The sequence below is a fragment of the Euprymna scolopes genome, chromosome 30, assembly GCF_053919585.1.
Source record: "Euprymna scolopes isolate OS-2025 chromosome 30, ASM5391958v1, whole genome shotgun sequence".
Taxonomy (NCBI): Eukaryota; Metazoa; Mollusca; class Cephalopoda; order Sepiida; family Sepiolidae; genus Euprymna; species Euprymna scolopes.
Genome location: NC_136511.1, coordinates 36,741,605 through 36,765,838, shown reverse-complemented (window position 1 = coordinate 36,765,838; position 24,234 = coordinate 36,741,605). Strand labels below are relative to the sequence as shown.

The window sequence follows — 24,234 nt, the reverse complement described above, 5'->3', positions numbered from 1 at the left end:
AACTATTTCAGTAAATCATAGAAGCAATCAAAATCTTGCAGCAAATCAGAAACACAGAAAAAAATACATACCTCTGCTATACTCATAAAGAGAGAGTTGAGGAGAGAGGGAAAGAGAAGGAGGAGACAGAAAGAGCAAGAAAGAGAGGGGCATGAGGGAACTTTGTAATGAAAATAAAATTAATGTAGTCGATGGAACTGCAATGTAAATTTATTTTAAATCTGGCAGTTTTGTTTTTGAAAAGCCTGAGACTCCGTGTCATGCTAAATGCGTTCTTTTCAGAAGTTAATAAAGTATGGATTCTACACTTTGTTTTTGAAATACAAGCACTGAAAGGTTGTGAAACTCTCTTCCTGCTCACTGTTTTCCTTCTACATACAGCCTTGAATTTTTCAAGTGCAAAAGTACCAGATGATCTTTTGGTACTTGTACAGTTTAATCAAGACATTAAAAAATGAAAATATCGAAAAAAGTTTAAATTGTATGTATCCGTTATGGAATGAAGTTCTCTGAAAAAAAATTTCACTTAATTTCATCAAGTAGTTTTTTTTTTTTTTTTTTTTTTTTTTTACAGCGAAAAAATTTGTTATGATACCGAAGAAAAGGTTAGACTTTTAGGAAGAAAAGCTAGTATTAAAGATGGGGAGGGAGTGTCGGCGCTTTAAGGAGAGTTATCTTCCCGTGGCGTGTTCTAAAAATTAAAAAAATTCAAAGATGTCTACCTTCAACGTGCTCTCATAAAAACGTGTTTTTCCACTGTAAAAAAAGTAAAAACTACTCGATCAAATTAAGTGAAATTTTTTTTTGAGATCTTCAATTGAAAACAGATACGTACAATATAACCTTTTTTTCGATATTTTCATTTTTTAATGTTTTGATTAAACTGTACAAGTGCCGATTTTTTTAGTATAAATAAAGAATCATTCATTAAAAAATCATTTGGTACTTTTGCACTTTACGCACTGCATTTTCGTAAATGTTGATTTGAGCTTGACCGGCAACTGATGTAAACTGCCAGAATATGCCGAGCACTGATCAAGCTGATCAGCCAATGAAAAGGCCATAACAAATATGTTTAGCCAATAAAAATTGAAGCAGACAACTTTTATAAATTGGAAGAAAAAAATTTAGTTTTTAATCGTGTACAAATTTAATCAGTCTAACTCTAATCCTAACAAAAAAAAACTTATTTCTAACAAAATATTTATTCATGAAACTTATGCTAAGTTGGTATTACATTTTATTTTATTGTTTTTCCATTTTGTTTAAAATTATAATTATTATCCAATAAATGTTATTTTCTGTTTCCTAGCATTTTAAAATTTGATTGACATTTAGCATATTATAACCATTTACATCAGCTGCCAGACAAGCCCGAGCCAATATCACAGAAATCTGGTGGACAAAATGCAGAAGTACCAATCATGTTCTTGGATCTAATAGACTTTTTCTCCTTTTTAGGCAAACACAATTCTTGGACGACCAGATGAAGTTCAAAACTTGGGCAATACTCACATTTCCTATGACATCTTCATGGATTACTTGTACGAGTTGTCCAATGACCGTTTCAGGTAACCTCAATCATTTGACTGTTCAATTTGTATCCCTTCCTTCTTTCCATTGATTTATACAAACTCTGTATATACCTGTGATGAAGAAAAAAACTCATATTCCAAAAATCACATAAATTGATCGATTATTTTTAATTTTTATAAAGAAAATCATTTTTAAATGATTAATGGGAAATCGTAAGCATTACAACATAAATCTAGCAGGTTTGAATTATTGATGAGTTATCTCCATTTGATTTTTTTTACTTGTTTTCAAAATGGTAGACAAGACTGTTGCTCTTCAGTTACTCATAAAATTTGATTTTCTTGGTTAAAAATAAAATTACTTGACCAATTTACATAATTTTTGTAGCATATTTTCATTCTTTCATGTACACCACAAAGAGTTTTCTTTAATTTTGTTTTTAATATCAATGGATTTTTGTGCAGTATGTACTTGTGCATTTAACGAACCAGACGTAACTCAACATTTGCTCAGCTTTGTCCGGCGCATGACGTCAACAGCTCAGGTTTTGCTGCTGTCTGACAAAACATGGTCATCAGCCAATCAAAATGCTACGCGCTTAGTTTCAACTTTACGTGCGTGCGTGCGCGTCGAGCAGCAGACGAGAATTTCAATATGGGCGTTCGAGATGGCGGCAACTAGGAATCTCCAGCGCGAATGTGGGTTGCGGTCATGCCATACAATTGTGGACTGGAAGAATTTCCTGCGAGATATATGCTGGGATTACTTTCTCAGGAATCCCCGGCAGATAGGAGGCCCAGGCCATATGGTCGAAATCGACGAGTCTGTCTTCTTCAATCGACGGAAACACAACGTCTGCAGACGTCTAACATTGGTCTGGGTCTTTGGTGGATACGCCAACCCCGCCAAAAAGGAGGGGGAGGGTTTTTGGTTAACGTACCAAATAGAAATGCTGAAACCCTCCTTCCACTAATAAGAAAATACATTCTGCCGGGGACCACGGTCTCATCAGACTGTTGGAGGGCTTACAGCAAAGTGGAAGGAGAGGAGGGGTATCACCATTTAACGGTGAACCACAGCCTTACTTTTGTAGATCCCGTCGTAACAAAGGCAACAACAAATCATATGGGGCTGGAGCAGATGTGGAAGGAAGCAAAGCAACGCAATAAACGAGAATGCGGAACCAACCGGGAGCTTTGGACACATATCGTTTAGAGTTTATGTGGAGACAAAAGTTTGGTAGACAGCCGTTTGACTCCATATTAACCCACATCGCCAAAAGCTACCCGGTTGGTAAGGAGCTTCCTATCACATTCACTATCTCATCTCCGTCCAATTTGTCATCTGATGCCCTCCAAAAGTCTGTGGAAAATACATCCTCCTGAGAAAATATGTTCCTGGCAAAAAAAACAAAAAAATCTTGCGGGGATTCTGGTTTTAAAAAAAAAATGAAAAATTTCTTTGTTCCTGGCAAAAAAAAAAAAAAAAAAGTTTTGTTCCTTTCCTTTTTCTTAGGATTTTTTTCTTTTTTCTGTAAATAGTTGAAAAAAAAAAAAGTTTCATAAATAACAACTACTATTATTTGTTTAAAAAAAACAAATATCGTACAAATATCATTTTTTGTTGGTTATTTTACGTAAATAGTTGAAAAAACCCCAAAAAAACGTCTCATTAAAAAAAATAATTACTATTATTTGTTTACAAAAAATGTTTTATATGTATTTATTTTGCAAACAGAAAACAATTTCAAACAATGATACTAATAAAAAAACATAAATGAAAGATAGGTTTTTGCTTTTTATTTTTGGATGTTTCTACATTTACAATTTCATTTTACAGTTATTTTGTTGCGTTTTTATTTTATCGGCAATGCTCGGTTTTATCCGGCTGTTGACGTCATGCGCCGGACAAAGCCAAGCAAATGCGGAGTTATGTCTGGTTCATAAATGCACAAGTACCAATTTTTTTTAAACATATTTTCATTCTTACATGAGTACATACATCACAAAGAGTTTTCTTTAATTTTTTTTTTTTTTTTTTTTTTTTTTTTGGAAAAGAATTAAAATCTTTGTAAAACAGTTGAGGTAGCAGGTTCAGTTGGCTGGGGAATGCAAAGGAAAATATGTTGGCCATCTTAGAATTCAGGATAATTATAGCAACCTTATTAGCAAAACTGGATAAAAAAAATATTGGTGCTTGTGCAGTTGTAATGGCATTTTAAGCAAGAACATAATCATGTACTTATGAAGAAATTAGCATAAATTTTCAAAATTACAAAAAACTAGCAGGGCTACCCAGAATTGCTTGGGGCCATAGGTGTAAACAAGAAAGTGTTTATTTGTAGATGAAGCAATTGGATAATATAGCAAATATTATCCAAAATTTTTAAGGGCTTCCACCTCTTTCTCATGATACTAAGAGAAAGTAATTATAGATCATATTTAGACGTCCCCCTTGCGCCTAGCAGCTGTGCTACAAAATTGATAATGATCGGTCAATTAGTTTTGGTGTGAGTATTATTCAAACAAATATAAAACATTTAATGCTGAAATTTTACCGTGGCTTTATTTTATAATTTTATGCTGACGGATTGTGCTGAAATAATGTTATTTGGGAGGAAGGCTTTGTTAACTATTCTGTACTTACATGTTATGGGGACCTATGCAAAAGATGGGCCATGATATATTAAATCCAGTTCTTATGGCATGGTTTGTTTATTAAAATGTTAGGTGAAAGTACAGATTAGTTAGAAAATGTCTTTATCTTCCCATGAGTATCTACATGTTTGTGTGTGTTAGTGTGTGTGTGCATACGTTACAGGCGAAATAATGTCTCTGAGTGACGCCATATTTTAATTTTAGTAACCGTTCATTTATAAAGTGAAGATCTGGATTCCGGAATATAAGAATTTTCAGAGCTCAGCCAATCAGAATGGATGGACTTTGGAAAGGGACCCTTTATTATTTAGGAATTAGAAATTTGAAAGATTATATTAGGTCTATGTATGTATGAGCCAGTTATGATTGGTTGGTTCAATCACAGAATCTGTGAAACGTGTAGAATTTGTCCCGGTGACAACTGGTAGCACTAAATATTTAGAGAGAAAAATAGGGACTCCTTCCTCTAACGATTTTGTGATTGTGATGGTGTTGCTCGTAAGATGCAATGTAGTATTTTATTATCACGACTGAATGTGTCTAAAATGGTGTTCGAAAGCTGCAGAAGATAGTGGCTATTAGGCTAGATGTATTGAATTTATATATGGCATCTGTTGTTGCAAACCTGATACTTTTGACTAGAGGGGAATTCCTGCAGCTACTTTATTAATATAGAGCTGATCTAGTACAGAGTTTTCCAAATTTCAGTATTTGATAAATTCTATTTTTACTTGTAATTATTTTTGGTGCTTGTTTAGATAGTCAACAGATTGACTTTTTAAAAAATGGTGTTTTAAGCAAAAACAATATTACATACTTAATTATCATGTCAAAAATAGTAAATTTATCATATAGAAAATTATTTATAGTTAAAAGTAATTTTTATGAAAAATTGGGTAAAATAGCACCTTTCTTAGATGTTATTAGGTAGACGGTGAAGAGTTCACATACAGGGGACATAACTCGGAATGCAAAAATTACAGTAGTGCATGCTGGCATTTGTTGTCTATAGCTATATACTTTTTTATACTAAAAACAATACCAGTTGTTCTACTCAATGAATTTTCATAATTTTTGGATATATTACTATTTTCGACATGACAATTAAGTGCTATTGTTTTTGCTTAAAACACCATATTAAAAAAAAAAAAATTTGGATCAAGTAAAGAATAGATACCCTGCAGCAGAAAATGAGGACTGGCGCACATTTCAAGTGACACTGGTGGTTCAACTTTGACATTGGCACTGGTTGTTTGTAAACACGTCAAATAGCAGACATGGTCGAATGTCCGCAAGTAATGTTTTTTAAAAATATATTTACAGAATTTTTAATAAACCTTATGAATAAATAAAAAGAATGAGATATATTAATTACAAAACATTGAAAATCGACGTTATAACTGAGAATTTCGGGCACTGATTTCTTCGGTCTATTTAAAAATACATAATTATAAAACTTTTAAACTTTTAAACCAAACTTTTTAATTGCAGAAACAAATATAAAATAACTGACTTGTTCGGATTTTTGCAAATGTTTCGCAGGTTTTTGTGACCAAGATTGATTTTTTATGTACAGTATATATATATATATATTTTTTTTGTGTGCATTTTTTAATACAATTCAATATTTATTTAAAGTGTGATGTATGTCGGTGGTCAGTGAAGGAGAAATCCTTCCAGACTGAGGCAATTTATATGCATAATAAAATCACAAGTATAAGCAACAAGTATAAACAATTGAGATTTAAAAATATATTATTTTATTTACATATCTTTTTATAACTTTTATTTTTATAATGGTGAAATTTATAGTGGACAAATTTTTTAAAACTTTTATTTTTATTTAAAAAAAACAAACTTGCTATTAGTTTACTTCTCCACGAGGGCAAATTAAATACAAGTAAGCTTTTAATGTAACGAAACACAAAATTTAAACAACATATATTTAAATAAATGGATGTTGTGCAGAAATTCTTAGTTATAACGTCGGTTTTGTAATTAATATAGCTCATTCTTTTTATTTAATTATTATTATTATTATTATTATTTGTTTTATTAAAAAGTTTTGTAAATATATATATAAAAAAAAAAAAATGCATTCCGAAAGATACCCATTTATTTAAATATATTTTGTTTAAATATGTTCGTTTTGTTACTCACATTAAAAATTTTTTTTTTTTTAATCCTTAAAAGTTTTGTAAATATTTGATATTAAAGTGTTTTTTGAATATATATTTTTTCTTTTAAATCTTAAGTTTTGTAAATATATTTTTAAAAAAATCTTGCTCGCAAAAATTCAACCATGTCTGCTATTTGATGTATTTACAAGCGCCATGTGGTTGTGTCAGTGTTAAGGTCGAATCACTGGTGTCACTTAAAATGTGTGTCAATCGTTGTCTTCTGCTACAGGGTATCTATTCTTTACTTGGTCCAAAAAATCGATCTGTCGATGGTATCTTAAAAAGCACCTTACTTTTTCTACAACTCAATTTACGTAATTTTTTGAATTTATAAGTATGTGACAGAGTTTTTACTTAAAATGCATTTGTTTGAAATTCCATCATACTACACAAGTACTAAAGTATTTTCTTTTGCTTTGGTTTTGCAATGAAAATTATTTTATTTATTTATTTTTTTTTTAAGGCCCGATATGTATAATTTATTTGACCATAACTGCAACACCTTCACGAATGAAGTTGCCCAATTTCTAACTGGAAAGAAAATCCCAGCACACATTCTAGACCTTCCAGCCGAGGTGGCAAACACGTAAGTACCTTTTGCTGATGCAGAATTTTTTTTTCTACGTTGTGGACCTTATTGAATGTCATATTCACTTATGTATTGATACTAACCTGTGTTAGTTTGTTAACATAGTGCGAGTGAGTGCGTGGGAAAATATCAGCAGCAGTGAAGGATGGCTGGCTTGCGAAGAGATTTACAGCAGCAGCTGAAAAACGCACATATGCAAATTAGGAAGTGCGTGCAAGAAGAAAAAGGAGAAATAATGCAGGTCAAAGAAAATGGACGTGTAAAGTCTAGGACGAGAATGGGTTGGCTATAGCTGGCATGTGGTCAGAGGGAGAAGAAAAATGTACACTGGGCGAGATGGACGATGGCGAGAGACTTTTATGTGGTGATAAAAATTTTTGTTAAAAAAGAAAAAAAAGACGGACCTGGATTTTTATTTCTTGATTTCCTTTGTGTGTTTTTAACAATGTTACACCTTGGTGGATCAGCAATTACATTATTATTATTGAAACTCATAATGTTGTCACCTACATTATTGTGTGACAGGATCCAAAAGAGAGTCGTCAACCTAATAGGTCCTGAATTGTCATCTAAACTTCAGCCCCTGTCCCACCGATGAAATATTGCATCCCTCTGCCTGTTTTACAAGTATTTTAAGGGTGGATGCTCTGACGAACTATAAGCCCTTGTACCCCCTGACAAACCTGACAAGCAGCAATGTCCCACCCCTTCACAGTTGAGATCCCTAGATGTAAGAGAGCCTTCTACTCCAGTAGTTTCTTCCTCAGAGCTGCTAGACTCTAGAATTCCCTTCCAGATTCATGTTTTCCGAACTGTATTGACATGCAGAAGTTCAAGTGTAATGTGAACAGACATCTTGCTGCTAAACTCCCTACATAGTACCCCTGGAACTTAGGTCCCTGATAGTAGCCCTCTACATCAAAGTGGCAATATACCTTGTTTATGATGAAAATGTAATAAAAAAAAAATGGGAGGAGTGCAAATGATGGACTTAGTCATTTCTTTTTTTGCATGGTCTAGAACTCAAATTTACATATGTTAAAGCCTAAAACTGGACCGTTTGTTCATTTTCACCAGGATTTGACGTCCTTTAGAGACATTTAGGACTAAAGGGGAGGGGGGTAAATGGTGATCTTAGTCATTTTTTTATGCCTTGTTCACTGTGTACTGTATGCTTCACTTATTTTTATATATAATTTCACCCCATCCCCCTGATTTTTTTGTTGTTCAGAACTTGTTTCTATTGATTTATTTTCTTTTTACATTCAGTCCTTTGGGCAGTATGATGAAATCCATGACAAACAATATGGCTGTAAATCCGTCAGGAGGATCCAAACTTTTTGATCCTCGTGCACCAGGTCCGTCCTCCTCAAATCGACAACCAAGTCACACTACAAAATCTTCTAGCACTCATAGTAAACCTTCTACAGATTCATTTTCTCCTGTCGTGTACTCGGCTCAAAAAGTAAGCATTATCTTTTTGTTTTTCCCCCTAGACTTTGTTGCAGAAGCTTTTAAATTAACACTGCAATGTATTTGTGAACTTATTTTTATTTTTAAAAAATGAAAAAATTGTTTAAATACTAGCTGGTTTCACCTGCTTTCAGTTGCTTTGCAATACAATTCCTAGTCACTACTTGAAATCGTTGAAACAAAATGAATTGATCAGGAAAAGACAAAATTACTGCTATTGCTGCCTCAAATTTAATCTCTTGCTACCAAACAAATGTTATGTTTTTCGACCATTATGAGCATTTTGATAAAAACAGTACAAAAAAATGTATATATATGGTATCCCAAATGAATCATACTTTGAAATATAAATTAGCATAAAAATAGATGGTTAGTTTTGGGATACTCTGTATCTCACGACCAGCAGTAATTATCACTTCCTACACTGACGATTATGTAAGCATGAAACAGTTGTGTCTATCTATAAAAATAATTGTTAATATTTACATTATATAATTATGCACCTTGTGGAAATAAGGTCATTATCTTGAAATAATTGAAAATATAAATGGTAAGAAAAAAAACTTCATATTTTAATGATTTTTATTATTATTCCATAGTAGTATCAGAATTTTTTGGGAATTTTTGACACCCTAAACACAAAACTGTGAATAAAATATAAAAAACTCGTAATTTCTCTTTTAGAAGTGGGTTGTTTATTTTTTTATGGAATATACTTCCAAAATAAACTATTAAAGCTATTTAAAAAATAATAGAAATATTATTTTTTATTTAAAAAAAAAGTGTTTACAAAGTGCCGGCACGCCTTCATGCAGCCATTTTTTTACGTAATGAAATCAATTGAATTTTAAGAGTTAAATATTTTTCAATGTTATAACTTTAAAAATCTATGAAAATTTTTCTATTTGTTAAATTTTTATGATATTTTCAGGGTCAATGTGAAATTTTATCCTCTTTCCAATAAACTGCATATAATATTTTAGAAAAATGTTTTTTTTTTATTCACCCATTTTGAAATGTCTATTAAAAAGTAAATAATTAATTTATGCACCAAAGTTTTATATATTACAAATTGAAGACTGTTTTTTTTTTTTTTAAGTGAAAGCTCATGTGATGCTTACATAGTCAAGTAAATATCGGATACTGACAACAATTTTTTCTATTTCATTCAATGTTTTCTTTTTTTAGATATTAAAAAAAATTCACTCGATAAAGTAGAAATAAAATATATTATTTAAAAACTCATGCATTTCATTAAGAGAAAAAAAAAAATCTGCAGAGTGAATTTGTTTTTAAACGGCAAAACCTATTCAGTGAATATGTTTAGTTTTCAAGTACGGTGTCCCCAAAATACTAATTTGGGTTTACAGCACGCAATAGAAAAAGAGACTAATTGTGATGCTTAGCGCCACCGAAGATTCAACGCGAAAAAAAGCAGATATTTGTCTGCATTTATTTCAACTGTGAAAAACATCTGATCGCACGTTCTTTTGAATACTTGCTTAAAAAAGTATTTTATTTAAAAAGGACATGGAATATAAAATATAAATATGGATAAATTCTTAACAATGAAGAATGGAAGTACACATTGAATAGTATTTTTTATAGGTAAGTGATTTTTGGAATTTATATATATTTTTTATAATCGAAGTAAGTAAAATTTTGTTGATTTTCTTTAAATCTTTTTTAAAGAAAACCGACTCTAAAAAACAAATATTGCATAATTTGCTATTAAACGTGTTATTTTTTTAAATTTGGTTTTTGCTCCTTTAATTGAAAAAAAATCGATAATATTGCCCATTTTTTCAATCAAATCAATTGATTGCCTGCTCTAGTTGGGGACCCATTGTGGTGCACCGGAATGGAGCTTTACATGCCTCTCCACAATGACTTCGTCGACAATACATTATAGTCTACATTGCACTGTAGAGAACCTACTGTTGATTTCATAAAATTATTTTTATATATAATGGCTTGAATTAAAGTTTAAAATGCAAAAATCAAGTATCGTACTTCAATTGTGCTCTGAACAGAAATATTCATTTGAAACATACCCCTCACATATCAAAGAACCTACTGTTGATTTTATATACCATGTTATTCTGCTTTTGCAATAATAAAATTTCTTAAATGCATTGTGATGTTAGGCTGTATAAGGTGTTAACTTTGCTCAAAATCTCCTGTTCCTTCATCATATTTTTTTGATTATTGATTACCGACACTTTGATACGAAACTTATCTATGAACATTGCCAGATACATAAAGTACATTTGTATGAAATTTTATAAAAAATCAGCCCAGCTGTTGCGAAGTCTATAGAGAACAAACTCTTTCACACACACACACACACACACAGAGTTCCTTTTATATGAGAGTTGGAGATAACGTAAAACTATTTTTAATACTTAAACAGTTTTTTTTTGTTGTTCTTCCGTGGCCGCAACCTTCATATATTACCAAGAGAAGATAGATTAGTTAAATATGAACATACGGCACATTTTCATAAAAAATGTTTTATTTTACAAACATATCAATCAAGCGTTGATAAAGAATTATTTTAGAGAAAATATGAAGTATGTAATGCTAATGCCGACAGCTAAAAAATTCTGAATTGTTGACAGGTATCAAGCTTTGACACAAGCTTATTTTTATTCACCATCGTATTCATTTCTCTTCTCCAACATTCACTTTTATTTGTTCAGCGATTATCATATTTGTCACGCTACAATAAAGACCAATGTGTATTTATTTTTGTGTGTAACTTTTGACGTTAAAAATTTAATTTTGTAATTTTCTCTTTGAATGAAAATTGAAATATCTTATTTATTTTTGTGTGTTTTGATATTAAAAATTTAATTTTGTACATTTTTTTTTTTTTTGAATGAAAATTGAAATATTTTAAATAATTTTTTCAGCCCCTCCAAGCAGATGGAAGTGTATTGTTTAATCTTCTAACAGATGAAGAAAAAGTTCTTCTAAAAGATGTCTATAAATATATCGCAATTGAAAATCCCGATTATTCACTGGGGAAAAATCACCTGAAACTTTTAGGTTTGTTTTCTTTTCTTTCGTTGTTTTTTTTTTCTTCTCCATCTTTTTTTTTATCTTTCTTTTTCTTTTTTTGGTTCACATTCATTTTTCATTCTTGTTTTTCATCTTCTCTTTTTCTTTTATAGGGTTGCTTTCTTTTTTTTATTGCTTTTTTTTTCAATATATTTTTCATTGCTTTTCTTTTCATCTTTTTCTTTTCATCTTTTTCTTTTCATCTTTTTCTTTTCATCTTTTCCTTTTTCTTTCCCTTTTCTTTCTTTCGTTTTCTTTTTTCTTTTTATCTGATTTATCTCTTTTTCTTTTCCCTTTTAAATTTTTCTTTTTTTTCTTTTTTACTTTTCCTTTTTTCCCTTTTGTTTTCTCCCACTTCCAATGTAATACACCCAACCCAATTGGCTAGCAGCAAAATCTTAGGTGTTTCTATATTATAATAAAAAAAATATTGAATTGCAAGTAAAGCAAATGGTACCTACGTAATTGTCATGTCTCAAATAGTAACATATCCAAAAATTATTAAAAACAATAAGGCAGAAAAATAATTATTCATTAAAAACAGTTCCAATACAGGTAAAACTGTTCAATAAGATTACATGCTGGGTTGGACATATTGGGTCATGTGACGTAAGCAAAAGGGGAAGTAACTCAGTTGAAACAATTTGTATTGGACAGAATTTATCCAGAAAACAAAAATAAACATAACATCTACATAATTTGATTTTTTTTTTTAAATAATTTTTTTAATATTTTGAAGTTTTTTTTTTTTAAATAACTGATTAAATTTGTCCAAATTTGAAAACTTAATTATCTCCCCTATTTTGAAACCAAATTGCTAGATTTTACATATCTTTTTTCATTAATAATTATTTTTCTATCTGATCGTTTTCCGTAAATTTTGGATATGTTACTATTTGCGACATAACAATTATGTAGGTATCATTTGTTTCATTTGAAATTCAATATTTTTTTGTTATTATAGAAGGACCAGATCTTACTCCTTCACTATAGATGCCCCTAGATGCTTGATATTTTCTATTTTAATAGATTTTTTCCTTCGCGCACACTGGACTAGATTATAGAGACCACTTAAGTGGGGAGTTGTGAAGCAAGATATTTGTTCACATTACATTTAAATTTCTGTATGTTGGTACAGTCAAGGAAACAGAGTAGGGAGGGAATTCCAAGTGGTTTGTGGCAAGAAACTACTAAAGTAGAAAATTTTCTGGCATCTGAAGACAGTGAAGGGGTATGATTTTGCTGCTTGTTGGGTTAATCGCTGATATTTATGTCAAGAGGGTACAAGTGCAGCAAGTTAATTGGAGCATATTCTGTTGAAGTACTTGTAAAACAAGCAGAGGGATGCAACAGTGTGGCGATGGGACAGGGGCTAGAGGTTGGTGGACAGTATGGAACCTCCTAGAGACTCTTTTTGGGACCCTGCATAAAGATGAGAGACTAGACGTTGGTACACCAATCCAGATGTGACACTACTCCATGTAGAAGCAATGGTAACTTTGTAGGTTACAGGTGTGAAAAGTTTTCTTGCCAAGTAGAGGGACTCAACCTTCCTTGCAGCAGACTTGGCAGTATCTTTTATGTATTTATTCCGATTCATGTTTCCTGTGAATGTTAGGTCAAGGAGTTTGAATGTTTGACTCTTTTTTTTTTTTTTTTTTTTTTTTTACAAACGAGTCCCCGCTGATCAAGGCCCAGAGGCCACTTGAGGCTCGAGGATAAGGGTTAATGTGTGTACAGTAGTCAATGGGACAATATCGTAGCAATCGTTAGTTGTGGAAATTTGGTAAATTGGATTACTTAAGGGGAACGACTCATCAAGAACTTGTTGACGCATATTGTAGTCAGTTGGAAAACAGGGAAATGGAAGAGAGTAACCCATGGGTGCAGTTCTAAGAAAGAAGCTTTGTTCATGGAATCTATGTTTAGGCACAGATAAAGAGTGAGGGAAATTATTGATAGCGGTTTCAATGAGACGAGTGTTTTTCGTGAAAGTTTGGCGAGGGGGAGGACCATAGATTGGAGCTCTGAGAAATGATGCTATCAGCCATGGAATTCGGTGGTTGGAAAGATTTCTTATAATTGTTAAAGCATTCTTCGTGTTTGAGCCGACATTCTCATTAACTGTTATCTTTGAGAGGGCTTGATGATTAATTTATTTCAACAAGATCAACTTGAAATTCGTTCTTTATAAGAAAACATGGATTGTTTCGTTAGCAAGTTATCTTATAAGGGAAATTCTTTGTTATAATGTTATATATTCGTTATCATCGAGGTTATCCTTGAGGGATACCAAATTGAGCTTTTGTTACATTTGAATATGTTATATAGAGTTCTTCATTTAGGGGCACTTTTTACGTTTGGGTGTATACACTGTATAACATCAAAGATTCCGTGTGATTGTCTCTAATATCAATGGTTGTGTGTTTGATTATCATAAAGGGAATCGTGTGTGTGACATGTAATTTCTGAACCTACCTCTGTTTCTCGCTGTTGAACCATCTGGAAATTTCTCATCCTGGAGGGAGACTTGATACCTGTTTGACAAAGATTTATCACTCCAAGACGATGAAATGGTTTTATAGTTTTTTATTTCACTTTCCCCAGAGGTTCTGCAGCAGGTGTAAAGTGAAATATGCTTGTGTGGTTCTTCTTCACACACGTCAGCGTTCGTCTCCCCCCTCCCCAGTTAAGAGGGGGAGACCACGGAAAAACGTCCGTCTTCTTCAAAGCTCAAATCAAATCTCACAGATCTAGCCAACCACGTCACACATACGTAATTTGGTCAGCTGACCTTTGGTTCTGGTAAACGTGTCTACCTCCACGTTTACTCACCTCTCTCTCTCTCTCTCTCTCTCTCTCTCTCTCTATTCTCTTATAGAGACACAGAGAGAGAAAACAGAAAGAGTAAGAAAGTCAGAGAGGGGGGGAGAGATGCTCGTTAACAATAATAACAATATTTGAAAATTGAAATATTAAATTTCAAGTAAAAATAATCGCATCATTTTGTCGTGTCGGTAGGTAGAAAATTAATGGCAGTTAACAAAAATTGAGTTTTCCTAAAAAAAAAATATAACCAGGAAAATTCAAATTGTAACAAGAGCAGTAAATATTTTCTGAAAACTGAAAATCTTAGGCAAAATTAGCAAAACTCAATTTTCACTAATCGTCTTCAAGAACTGTTTCCTTTAATAATTAATTTTCTACCTTATCATTTTCTTTTGTAATTTTTGGATATTTTCATTATTGTAACATGACAATTCAGTAGATATCATTAATTTTACATGAAATTCAATATTTTGAATTTCGCTATTATTAGCAACAAGTGCTGGGAAAACTGCTAGGATATATGATGGCAATTATCAGCTAACTGTATGCTCTATTTGTGCTAAATGTGAACCAACCACCTTCCTTGTCGTATAGCAGTCTATATATATATAAACGTATTTTCATTGAAAAGTATATCTCTGCGGCTTGAGTGTTACGTGTCTCCCCCTAACAGCGCCACCTACCAACACGTTGTAGCATGATACCCACCAAAACAAATTTAAAAACACCGCCATTATAGCCGTCTCACAGTGTAACTTGCGCCTCTCAATCATGGAAGTTCTACTCATTCGCATAAACAAACTGACCGTCAATCAGGATCAATCTATATATCTATAAAAGTAAAAGTGTGTCTGTCTGTATGTGTACATTTCCCTACACCATATTTCTGTCAATTTTAGGATCAGTATCGTTTTGAAGTTCGACTTTTCATACGACAAATATCGAAAAATTGGCTAAAAACATTAACATCTTCACCTGCAACTAGGCACTTTTCTACGGGGGGGGGGGGGGGTCGCTTTTTTCACCGATATTTTTGAAAGATATCCTCTCCTTTCGATTGTCTAGTCTTAATATAAACTTAAGTCACTTCAGGTTTGGCAATGGTCGTAACCGCAAAGACGTCAGGTTTTTTCCCCCCGTTCTTTTCCTCCTTTGCGGTACGGGTTCGAGCCTGCCTTCCTACTACCACTTTTTTTTTTTTTTTTTGCTCAACATACATATTCAAACAACGCCGGGCACCCATGCTAGTATATCTATAAAAGTGAAAGTGTCTATGTGTCTGTGTGTGTGTGTCTGTCTGTGTGTGTGTGTCTGTGTGTGTGTGTCTGTCTGTGTACATTTCCCTACACAATATCTCTGTCAATTTTCAGTCTACGCTTTTTTTTTTCTCTTTTTTTTTATTTTCTCAACAAACATCACCTCCTAACACCCGGGCAACGCCGGGCTAAAATGCTAGTTTTTAATGATTTTAAACGCCTGAAGATGACTCCTGGAATTTAAAAACGTTCGTGACTATGACAAATTTCTTTTTACACTCAAACAGAACGTTCGAATATTGACCTACCAAATGGTAAAAAACGAATTGCAAGAAAAACAAATGGGAAACAAATATAAGCATATACTTTACAGATAACGCACATATAGTGATAGTTGCTTTATATATAATATTTTCAAATAAGTAAGTATGATATCATTACTTCATGTGTGTAATATTACACTGGCTGCATTGTCTAGTATGTATACGGTGTTCTTGTCGTGGTTGAAATGCTGTGAATAAATATACTTCCTTCCGAAGGAAACCCCATGACAACAAGTTATATTTTATATAACTTTATTTTCCCATATTCAGTTTCTAAATTTATGCATCTTCTAAAATGCGTCCATTAGAGCTTTCATAGATGTAAAAATGACAATCGTGAGTCCGATCCCCATTAAACTGACTTCCCTGGCTATTTACATGAATATATAATAACCATTTCTTTGTTAGTTAAGCACTTTATGTAAACAGGTCAATCTTATTGTTAATTATAAATATTTACTCTATCATTAAATTGCTGAACTAAATTCCAAGTCCTTTGTTATCGTAAACTTTGTAAATATTTTATTGCGACTTTAAAGTATCTGACTTATCGGTAAATTCCAAATCTATTATTGTTTCAAATATTTATCTTATAACATTCTACTGTCAAAATATTTTATATTTCAATAACATGGTACATTAGTTCAATTGTCCATCAATATGTGCAGTTTCATAGAAACACTAGAAATGTAGCAGTTAGGCCTAAAAGATTATCCTGCGGAGCCCTAATATATAACATCTTATCAGTGAGATCAACCCACAATTAGTGATGAGTAAATTAGTTTCTCTACAACTTCAATCATTTTCAAATCATGTTCCAAACAAAGTGTATACAAAATTACTATAGTTGTTTACAAATGTTTCATGACAATGTTTATTTTAAGTTATAGAAGGAAACAAATTAATAGAGCTTTTCCTTAGCATTACTTCTTGACACTTTTTCATTTTAATAGCGAAAATCAAAATATATAATTCAAGCAAAACCAATGGTATCTACTTAACCCTTTATGTCTTGAATTATTATGTAGATAATTAAAAAAATATTTATGATGTAGATAATTAAAAAATATTTATTGTTAATTATGATGTAGATAATTAAAAAATATTTATTGATAATTATGATGTAGATAATTAAAAATATTTATTGATAATTATGATGTAGATAATTAAGAAAATATTCGTTAATTATGATGTAGATAATTAAAAAGATATTTATTTATAATTATGATGTAGATAATTAAAAATATTTATTGATAATTATGATGTAGATAATTAAAAAAATATTTATTGTTAATTATGATGTAGATAATTAAAAAATATTTATTGTTAATTATGATGTAGATAATTAAAAAAAATATTGTTAATTATGATGTAGATAATTAAAAAATATTTATTGTTAATTATGATGTAGATGATTAAAAAAATATTTATTGTTAATTATGATGTAGATAATTAAAACAATATTTATTAATAATGATGTAGATAATTAAAAAAAATATTTGTTGTTAATTATGATGTAGATAATTAAAAAGATATTTATTTATAATTATGATGTAGATAATTAAAATATTTATTGTTAATTATGATGTAGATAATTAAAAAATATTTATTGTTAATTATGATGTAGATAATTAAAAAATATTTATTGATAATTATGATGTAGATAATTAAGAAAAATTATTGTTAATTATGATGTAGATAATTAAAAAGATATTTATTGTAAATTATGATGTAGATTATTAAAAAATATTTATTGTTAATTATGATGTAGATAATTAAAAAAATTATTGTTAATTATGATGTAGATAATAAGAAAAATATTTATTGTTTATTATGATGTAGATAATTAAAAATATTTATTGTTAATTATGATGTAGATAATTAAGAAAATATTTATTGTTAATTATGATGTAGATAATTAAGAAAATATTTATTGTTAATTATGATGTAGATAATTAAAAAATATTTATTGTTAATTATGATGTAGATAATTAAAAATATTGTTAATTATGATGTAGATAATTAAGAAAATATTTATTAATTATGATGTAGATAATTAAAACAATATTTATTATGATGTAGATAATTAAAAAATATTTGTTAATTATGATGTAGATAATTAAAAAATTATTGTTAATTATGATGTAGATAATAAGAAAAATATTTATTGTTTATTATGATGTAGATAATTAAAAAAATATTTATTGTTAATTATGATGTAGATAATTAAAAAATATTTATTGTTAATTATGATGTAGATAATTAAAAATATTTATTGTTAATTATGATGTAGATAATTAAGAAAATATTTATTAATTATGATGTAGATAATTAAAACAATATTTATTATGATGTAGATAATTAAAAAATATTTGTTGTTAATTATGATGTAGATAATTAAAAAATTATTGTTAATTATGATGTAGATAATTAAAAAAATATTTATTGTTAATTATGATGTAGATAATTAAAAAAATATTTATTGTTAATTATGATGTAGATAATTAAAAAAATATTTATTGTTAATTATGATGTAGATAATTAAAAAAATATTTATTGTTAATTCTGATGTAGATAATTAAAAAAATATTTATTGTTAATTTTGGATGGTGGTATGCTGAATCTAAGCAATGGACAGTGATAATCTGGGGTGTATCTGGCATCTACCGAGATACTGAACTAATATGTACAAGGCGTGTGTGAATCAATTCCCACTTTATTTATGCCGTTATATTCAATTATTTACAACTGAATGAATTAGTTCAACCAGCTCATAAAGGGTCAATTATCATGTCGCAATGATGAACATATCCTAAATTTATGAAAAACGTTGAGGTAGAAAAATAATTATTAATGCAAACAGTTTTTAAAGATAATTAGCAAAAATTAAAGTTTGGTAAATTGGCCTAAGATTTTCAGTTTTCAGAAAATAATTACTGCCCTTGTTACAATTTACACTCGCCTGTTTATTTTTTTAGCAAAAGTCAATTTTTGCTTGAAATTCAATATTTCAGATTTCGAAATTTCGCTATAATAATAAAGAAGCACCTGCTTTTCTATTGATTTCATTCTTCTCCAACTTTACGACATGGCAAGGAAGAAGAGAAGAAAAAAAAAAGAAACAAAACCACACACTGAAAATGGATTATATCTCTGAAATATATTTGTTATAAATTTCAAACAAGTAAAATATTTGTTTAATTTCTTAATATTACATTGTGATTTGGCTTTCAAGCGCACTTGATACGTATTGTTTGATTCAAATTAAAACAACGTTTCTATATGAACACACACCCTTGATGTTGTCTTTATTTTTCTTTTCCGCTTTTCAGTGCAGCTCGTCTTGAATAGTAAAAGCAATGACCCCCAAGTGAAAACGATTGCCTGTTCCCTGCTTCAGATCCTCGTCTTACGTGAAGATGTTGTGCAAGTGTTGAAGCACGACCAAAATCATCACATGGCGCACCTCTTGTCCGAGTTGAACAGCTTCACATGCGATGTGATTGTCGATCTACTCAAAATGGTATGGACTCATCTGTGTGATGGTATGGTGATGTTTCCTTTTTACAAAGTTACATCAACAAATCTTAATGGGGAAAACATTTTTATTTGTGAGGGTTGAGAACATGTGTTGCATGGGAAGAAATGATATGAGAATGATACAATGGATGTGTAATGTGAGTTTTAAGGATGGGTTTTCAAGTCCATGAGGAACAAACTAACACAAGAAGAGTTATTTAGAGGAATTGCCCTATCTTTAACTTATTAAAAATGTTACGTTTAAGGGACATAAGTAATGCATAAAATATCATGTATCATATTCTTATTAAACCTATTAAACCTGCACTTATCAATCTCCAAACATATATATTGAAACGCTAACGTGGACATAATATGTAATATATTGTGTGCGCGTGTTTGTGCGTGTACTAAAAATGTTACGTTTAAGGGACATAAGTAATGCATAAAATATCATGTATCATATTCTTTTGGATTTATTAATTGAATTATATGGGTTAAGGAAATAGATTTATTCAATTGTATTTATTTTCAAACAATAAAAAATTCGTGTTTTCATTAGTATGTCGCGGTGGCGCAATGGTTAATGTCGCACGTTTTTTTTTCACACTGTAATTTCCAACTTTGCCTCAAGGGTTCGGGTTTGGGTTCGATCCTCATATTTACCTACCAAAACATTTTTTTATTTTAACCCACGGAGTTTTGATTTAATTTACCCAAAACCACACACACCTCCAAACACCCGGGCAACGCCGGGTACCCCTCGCTAGTATATATATATAAAAAGCCAAATGTGTGTTTGTATGTCTGCCAAAATCTTTCCACACAGTCCACAGATTTTCACCAGATAGGTATCATTTTGAAGCTCGAACCTTCGGCCGACAAATATTGAAAAATTGGCTAAAAACATTAATTCCTCCACCCTCAACCAGACGCTTTTTTACAGGGAGGGTAGCGAAAAATCGTTCCTTCATGACAAGATAACGATGTACGCATGTGCCAATGACGTTGTCCATTGAATTAGGTTAAATATTATAAAAATCGACCCAATTTCAGCGACCATTTCTTAACTCAGTTGGTTAAAGAGCAGCGTCATTATAAAAAGGTTGCAAGTTCGAATTGTGATGTAAGATATCTGGGTTTTTTTGTTTTTTTTGCTATTCTTTTTTTATTTTTTGTTTTTCTGATTTTTTTTAACAAGTTTTAACATCGTCTGCTTCACATTCGCTGATTTTTAAAATTTTTTTTAACAAGTTTAAACACACACCTCAATTTTTTTTCGATTATTGAAACAGTTTGTTCTTTCTTTTTCCATCACGTACACTGTTTTTTCAGATTTTCTAAACAAGTTTATCATCGTTTTTTTTTTATTTATTTACTCCCCCCCCCCAACACTCATACCTTGATTTTTTTTTGTTTTGATTTAACCCCCCCCAACACGACACCTTGATTTTTTTTGTTTTTGTTTTCGCATGTTCGCTATTTTTGTTTAACATCGTATTTTTTTTTTTTAATATTGAAATTTTTGCCCATTTTGTTTTGATTTACTCTCTCTCTCACACACACACCTCCAAACACCCGAGCAGTGCCAGGCGCCCCCGCTAGTTTATTATATAAATCTCAAACGTCGATTTGTTTGTGCGTTTGTATGTTTATGTGTGCGTGTGTTTGTGTCTACTAAAAACTTTTTTCACCCGTATCCGACTGGGTTGAAACCAGTACCATCTGAAAGAGTGATACCTTGAATACATAATATCTGAAAATTAAAAAAAAAGATTTATTCTGTGATGCTCAACTGGACCATTTCTTGCAAGGGTGGGGTCTCTTTTCACAACGCCATTTTTGTGAGTCAGGCACATAGCAAACTGAAAACATGTTTAAAAACGTTATTTTGCAGGATCATGATGTCATAAGTTGTCCGATGGGCAAAAACGTTTGCCAGTAACGTTTTTCCCTTCTTTCCCTCTCTCACGTTTCAGGTTTGAGCCTGCCGATTGCAATTAATTTTTGTATGGACACTCACTGCTATTTTGATTAAAAGAAAAGTTGTTTTGATTCATTTATATTAGGGGGGGGTATCCAGCACACGGGCTGGTGGGGAAGTTGTCACCTACTTCTTTTTTGTGGAGGTAGCTCAATATCCTTAGTATAGCAGCTGTGTCCAAACCAAACTCCATGTTCACCTGGGCAATGCCAGGTATGCATGCTAGTCTCTATATAAATAAAATGAACTCATTTTTTCCTGTCTGATTTTGACCTTAATAGGATTAAAAATCAAGATATTTCATGCAAATATAATATGCACAAACGGCAGAACAATATCTGAGGTGTGTTATAGGCTTATTATTTCTCAAATTCCTCGATAATCTTAGATTTCTATACTTTTTCTGCTGAGAAGTCACGACCAAAATCGGTTAAGATCAATGGAAGTGGTAAAATATTTTCTCTCTAATAAATTCCTCCTCCCCCTGCTACCACTTAACACCGTTTGGGGATCGTTCACAAGGAACTGTTGAGAAGAGAACACCGGTTTGGCTTCGTAGTTCTTTCATGTGAAGTTATTTAAAATCACTAAACTAAGCTGCAGTGCTCTGTGGCGTAGTGGTTAGCGTGCTGGACAATTCACATTATATTTTCACGTTCGCGCCGACCTACCGTAGTTGTTTTTTTTTGTTTTTTTTTCCTAAACAACTGGAATGGACTTTTCTTGGTGGCCGAACTGGTAACGTTGCAGATGTTTGTTTTTTTTTTTTTTTTCACACTTTATTTTCCTACTTATACTCATGACTCCGGGGTTGATCCTTCCTACTTACCTACCATAACATTTTTTAAAACTCCCCCCCCCCCCCCGTCCCGGAAACAAACACTTGGGCAACGCCGGGTACCCCCGCTAGTATATAATAAAATGAATTACTATACATACAATATTTCAAAATATTTTGTATCCTCGAGTTTAATAAATCTGATGATATTTATGTACTTTGGATAAAAATGTTGCATTTATTCATATATAAACTTAAGCATTACCTGCAAACAATTGAATTTGTTGCCTGTGTTTCATAACAAGTTCTTAAAATTTTTAATTTATTTTTTATTTTCTAATTTCTATGGATTTTTAAAGTTTCTCTGTACATGCTGCACATTGATATCTATGTTTGTTTGCATCTCCGTCTTTCGTCATACGTGCAAAAAACCCCAAAAAAAACCTCCAGTTGCTGTAATCATTGAAAAAACATTAAAGTTTAGAAATTGTATTCATACATCAGTAGCTGCATATTCTCCTTGTATGCAGCTCTTCATGATCCTTCCAGACTGATTTGTCATTCTGAAATAACAACTCAAATCAAGACAAAACTGTTAGAAGACAGATGAGATTTATTCAACTTGATCTTCATCCCAAATCACTGACCAGTACGGGGAAAGTTTTGCCAGCCTTTTTCATTTCACGCATACATGTATTGCGTGCTTCCAAACACTCTCTTTGAGCCATGTGATATCGTATCCATTTCTATTAATTCCCACAATGTAGTAATCCTAATCTTGGTTTCATCAAGTTGACACCGGCTGATCTTTCATTTGCTGTTATTCTCAACCATTCAATATACTAGTGGACCTACTTGCCTAATATTTAACATTACTGCTCATATTTCCATGTTTTTATTTTTTTTTTTTTTACTTTTTATTCTTTCAAACTTTTTTTTAACTTTTTGCATTTTTTTTTTTGTTTTGTAAATACAGGGAAGTTTTTGCCATTATTGAGCAACCAAGCATTATCACTGTCGAATAAGGCATTTGTACGAAGTGTAATGACGTATGAAGTGAAATCTGGCCAGTGAGAGTTGAGGACATTCGTTGCATGGAGAGAAAGGATGTGATGGATGTGTAATGTGAATCTTAAAGACGAGAAGATCTAATGACCTCATAAGAAGATTAAATCTGGATAGTATAGTGAGATGTGTGCAGAACAGGAGACTTTGATGGTTTGGTCATATTGTAAGAGTGTGTGAGAGTTCTTGTGTTAGGTGTAGAACATTGTAGGTAGCAGGTTCAGTTTAAAGGGAAAGGCCACAAAAAATGTGGGATGAAGTGATAAGGATGGATTTAAAAGTAATAAAGACTTGGTCGGAGATAGGTTAGTTTAAAAGTCAATTTCTAAAAATGATCTAACACATTCCAGTGTGTTAAACTGATGTGAACTACAATTTAATGATATTTTTGGTTCCCCGACAAAGAAGGGATTGAACTTCGTGATTCACTCCCTTTCATCTATTCACACTATTCTCAATAACAATGTTTTTTTGTTTTTTTTTTAAATTTTGCACAAACATTAGTCAGAGTGTTAAGTTTTGAGACATTGTGTTGAACAAAGATGGTGGCGTAGTTCAGATCAGTAACCAAGATGGCGACCAAGAATCAAATGCGGTCCGTGGCGGCGTAGTTCAGATCAGTAACCAAGATGGTGGCGAAGAATTAAATGCGGTCCGTGACGTAGCAAATGGCGAACTGATTAAATCCAAAATTCGATGATTTTTATAATAATCTTATGACGTTTTGATTGGTTGTTTAGCACGGCCGTTGGTTATAAAAATGATCGGCGAATCCATTCATCTCATACCCCCATTAGATGTCAAAAACTAAAAACAAAAGTAATTTTTTGCCCAAACAGATTTTCTGTGATAACTAGTTAATCCTCTAGAGTCCGTTATAGGGGTAAACTTGCCCTCAAATCGTTCATCTGTTCATACTTTTCTCAATAACCATGCCTTGGATTTTTTAAAAAAATTTTGCACAAACATTAATCATGGTGAA

The 24,234-nt window shown here is 31.4% G+C and overlaps 1 protein-coding gene across 1 annotated transcript in view; it reads left to right on the top strand.

The window, feature by feature from the left end:
• LOC145254746 (uncharacterized) overlaps positions 1-24,234 on the top strand; it is a 59,962-nt gene that overhangs the window by 23,566 nt on the left and 12,162 nt on the right. Inside the window, exons 4-8 of the mRNA XM_080113485.1 lie at positions 1,462-1,571; positions 6,837-6,959; positions 8,232-8,427; positions 11,351-11,486; positions 19,239-19,429. Coding sequence (XP_079969611.1) covers positions 1,462-1,571; positions 6,837-6,959; positions 8,232-8,427; positions 11,351-11,486; positions 19,239-19,429 — 756 coding nt within the window. The remainder of the gene's footprint in view (positions 1-1,461; positions 1,572-6,836; positions 6,960-8,231; positions 8,428-11,350; positions 11,487-19,238; positions 19,430-24,234) is intronic.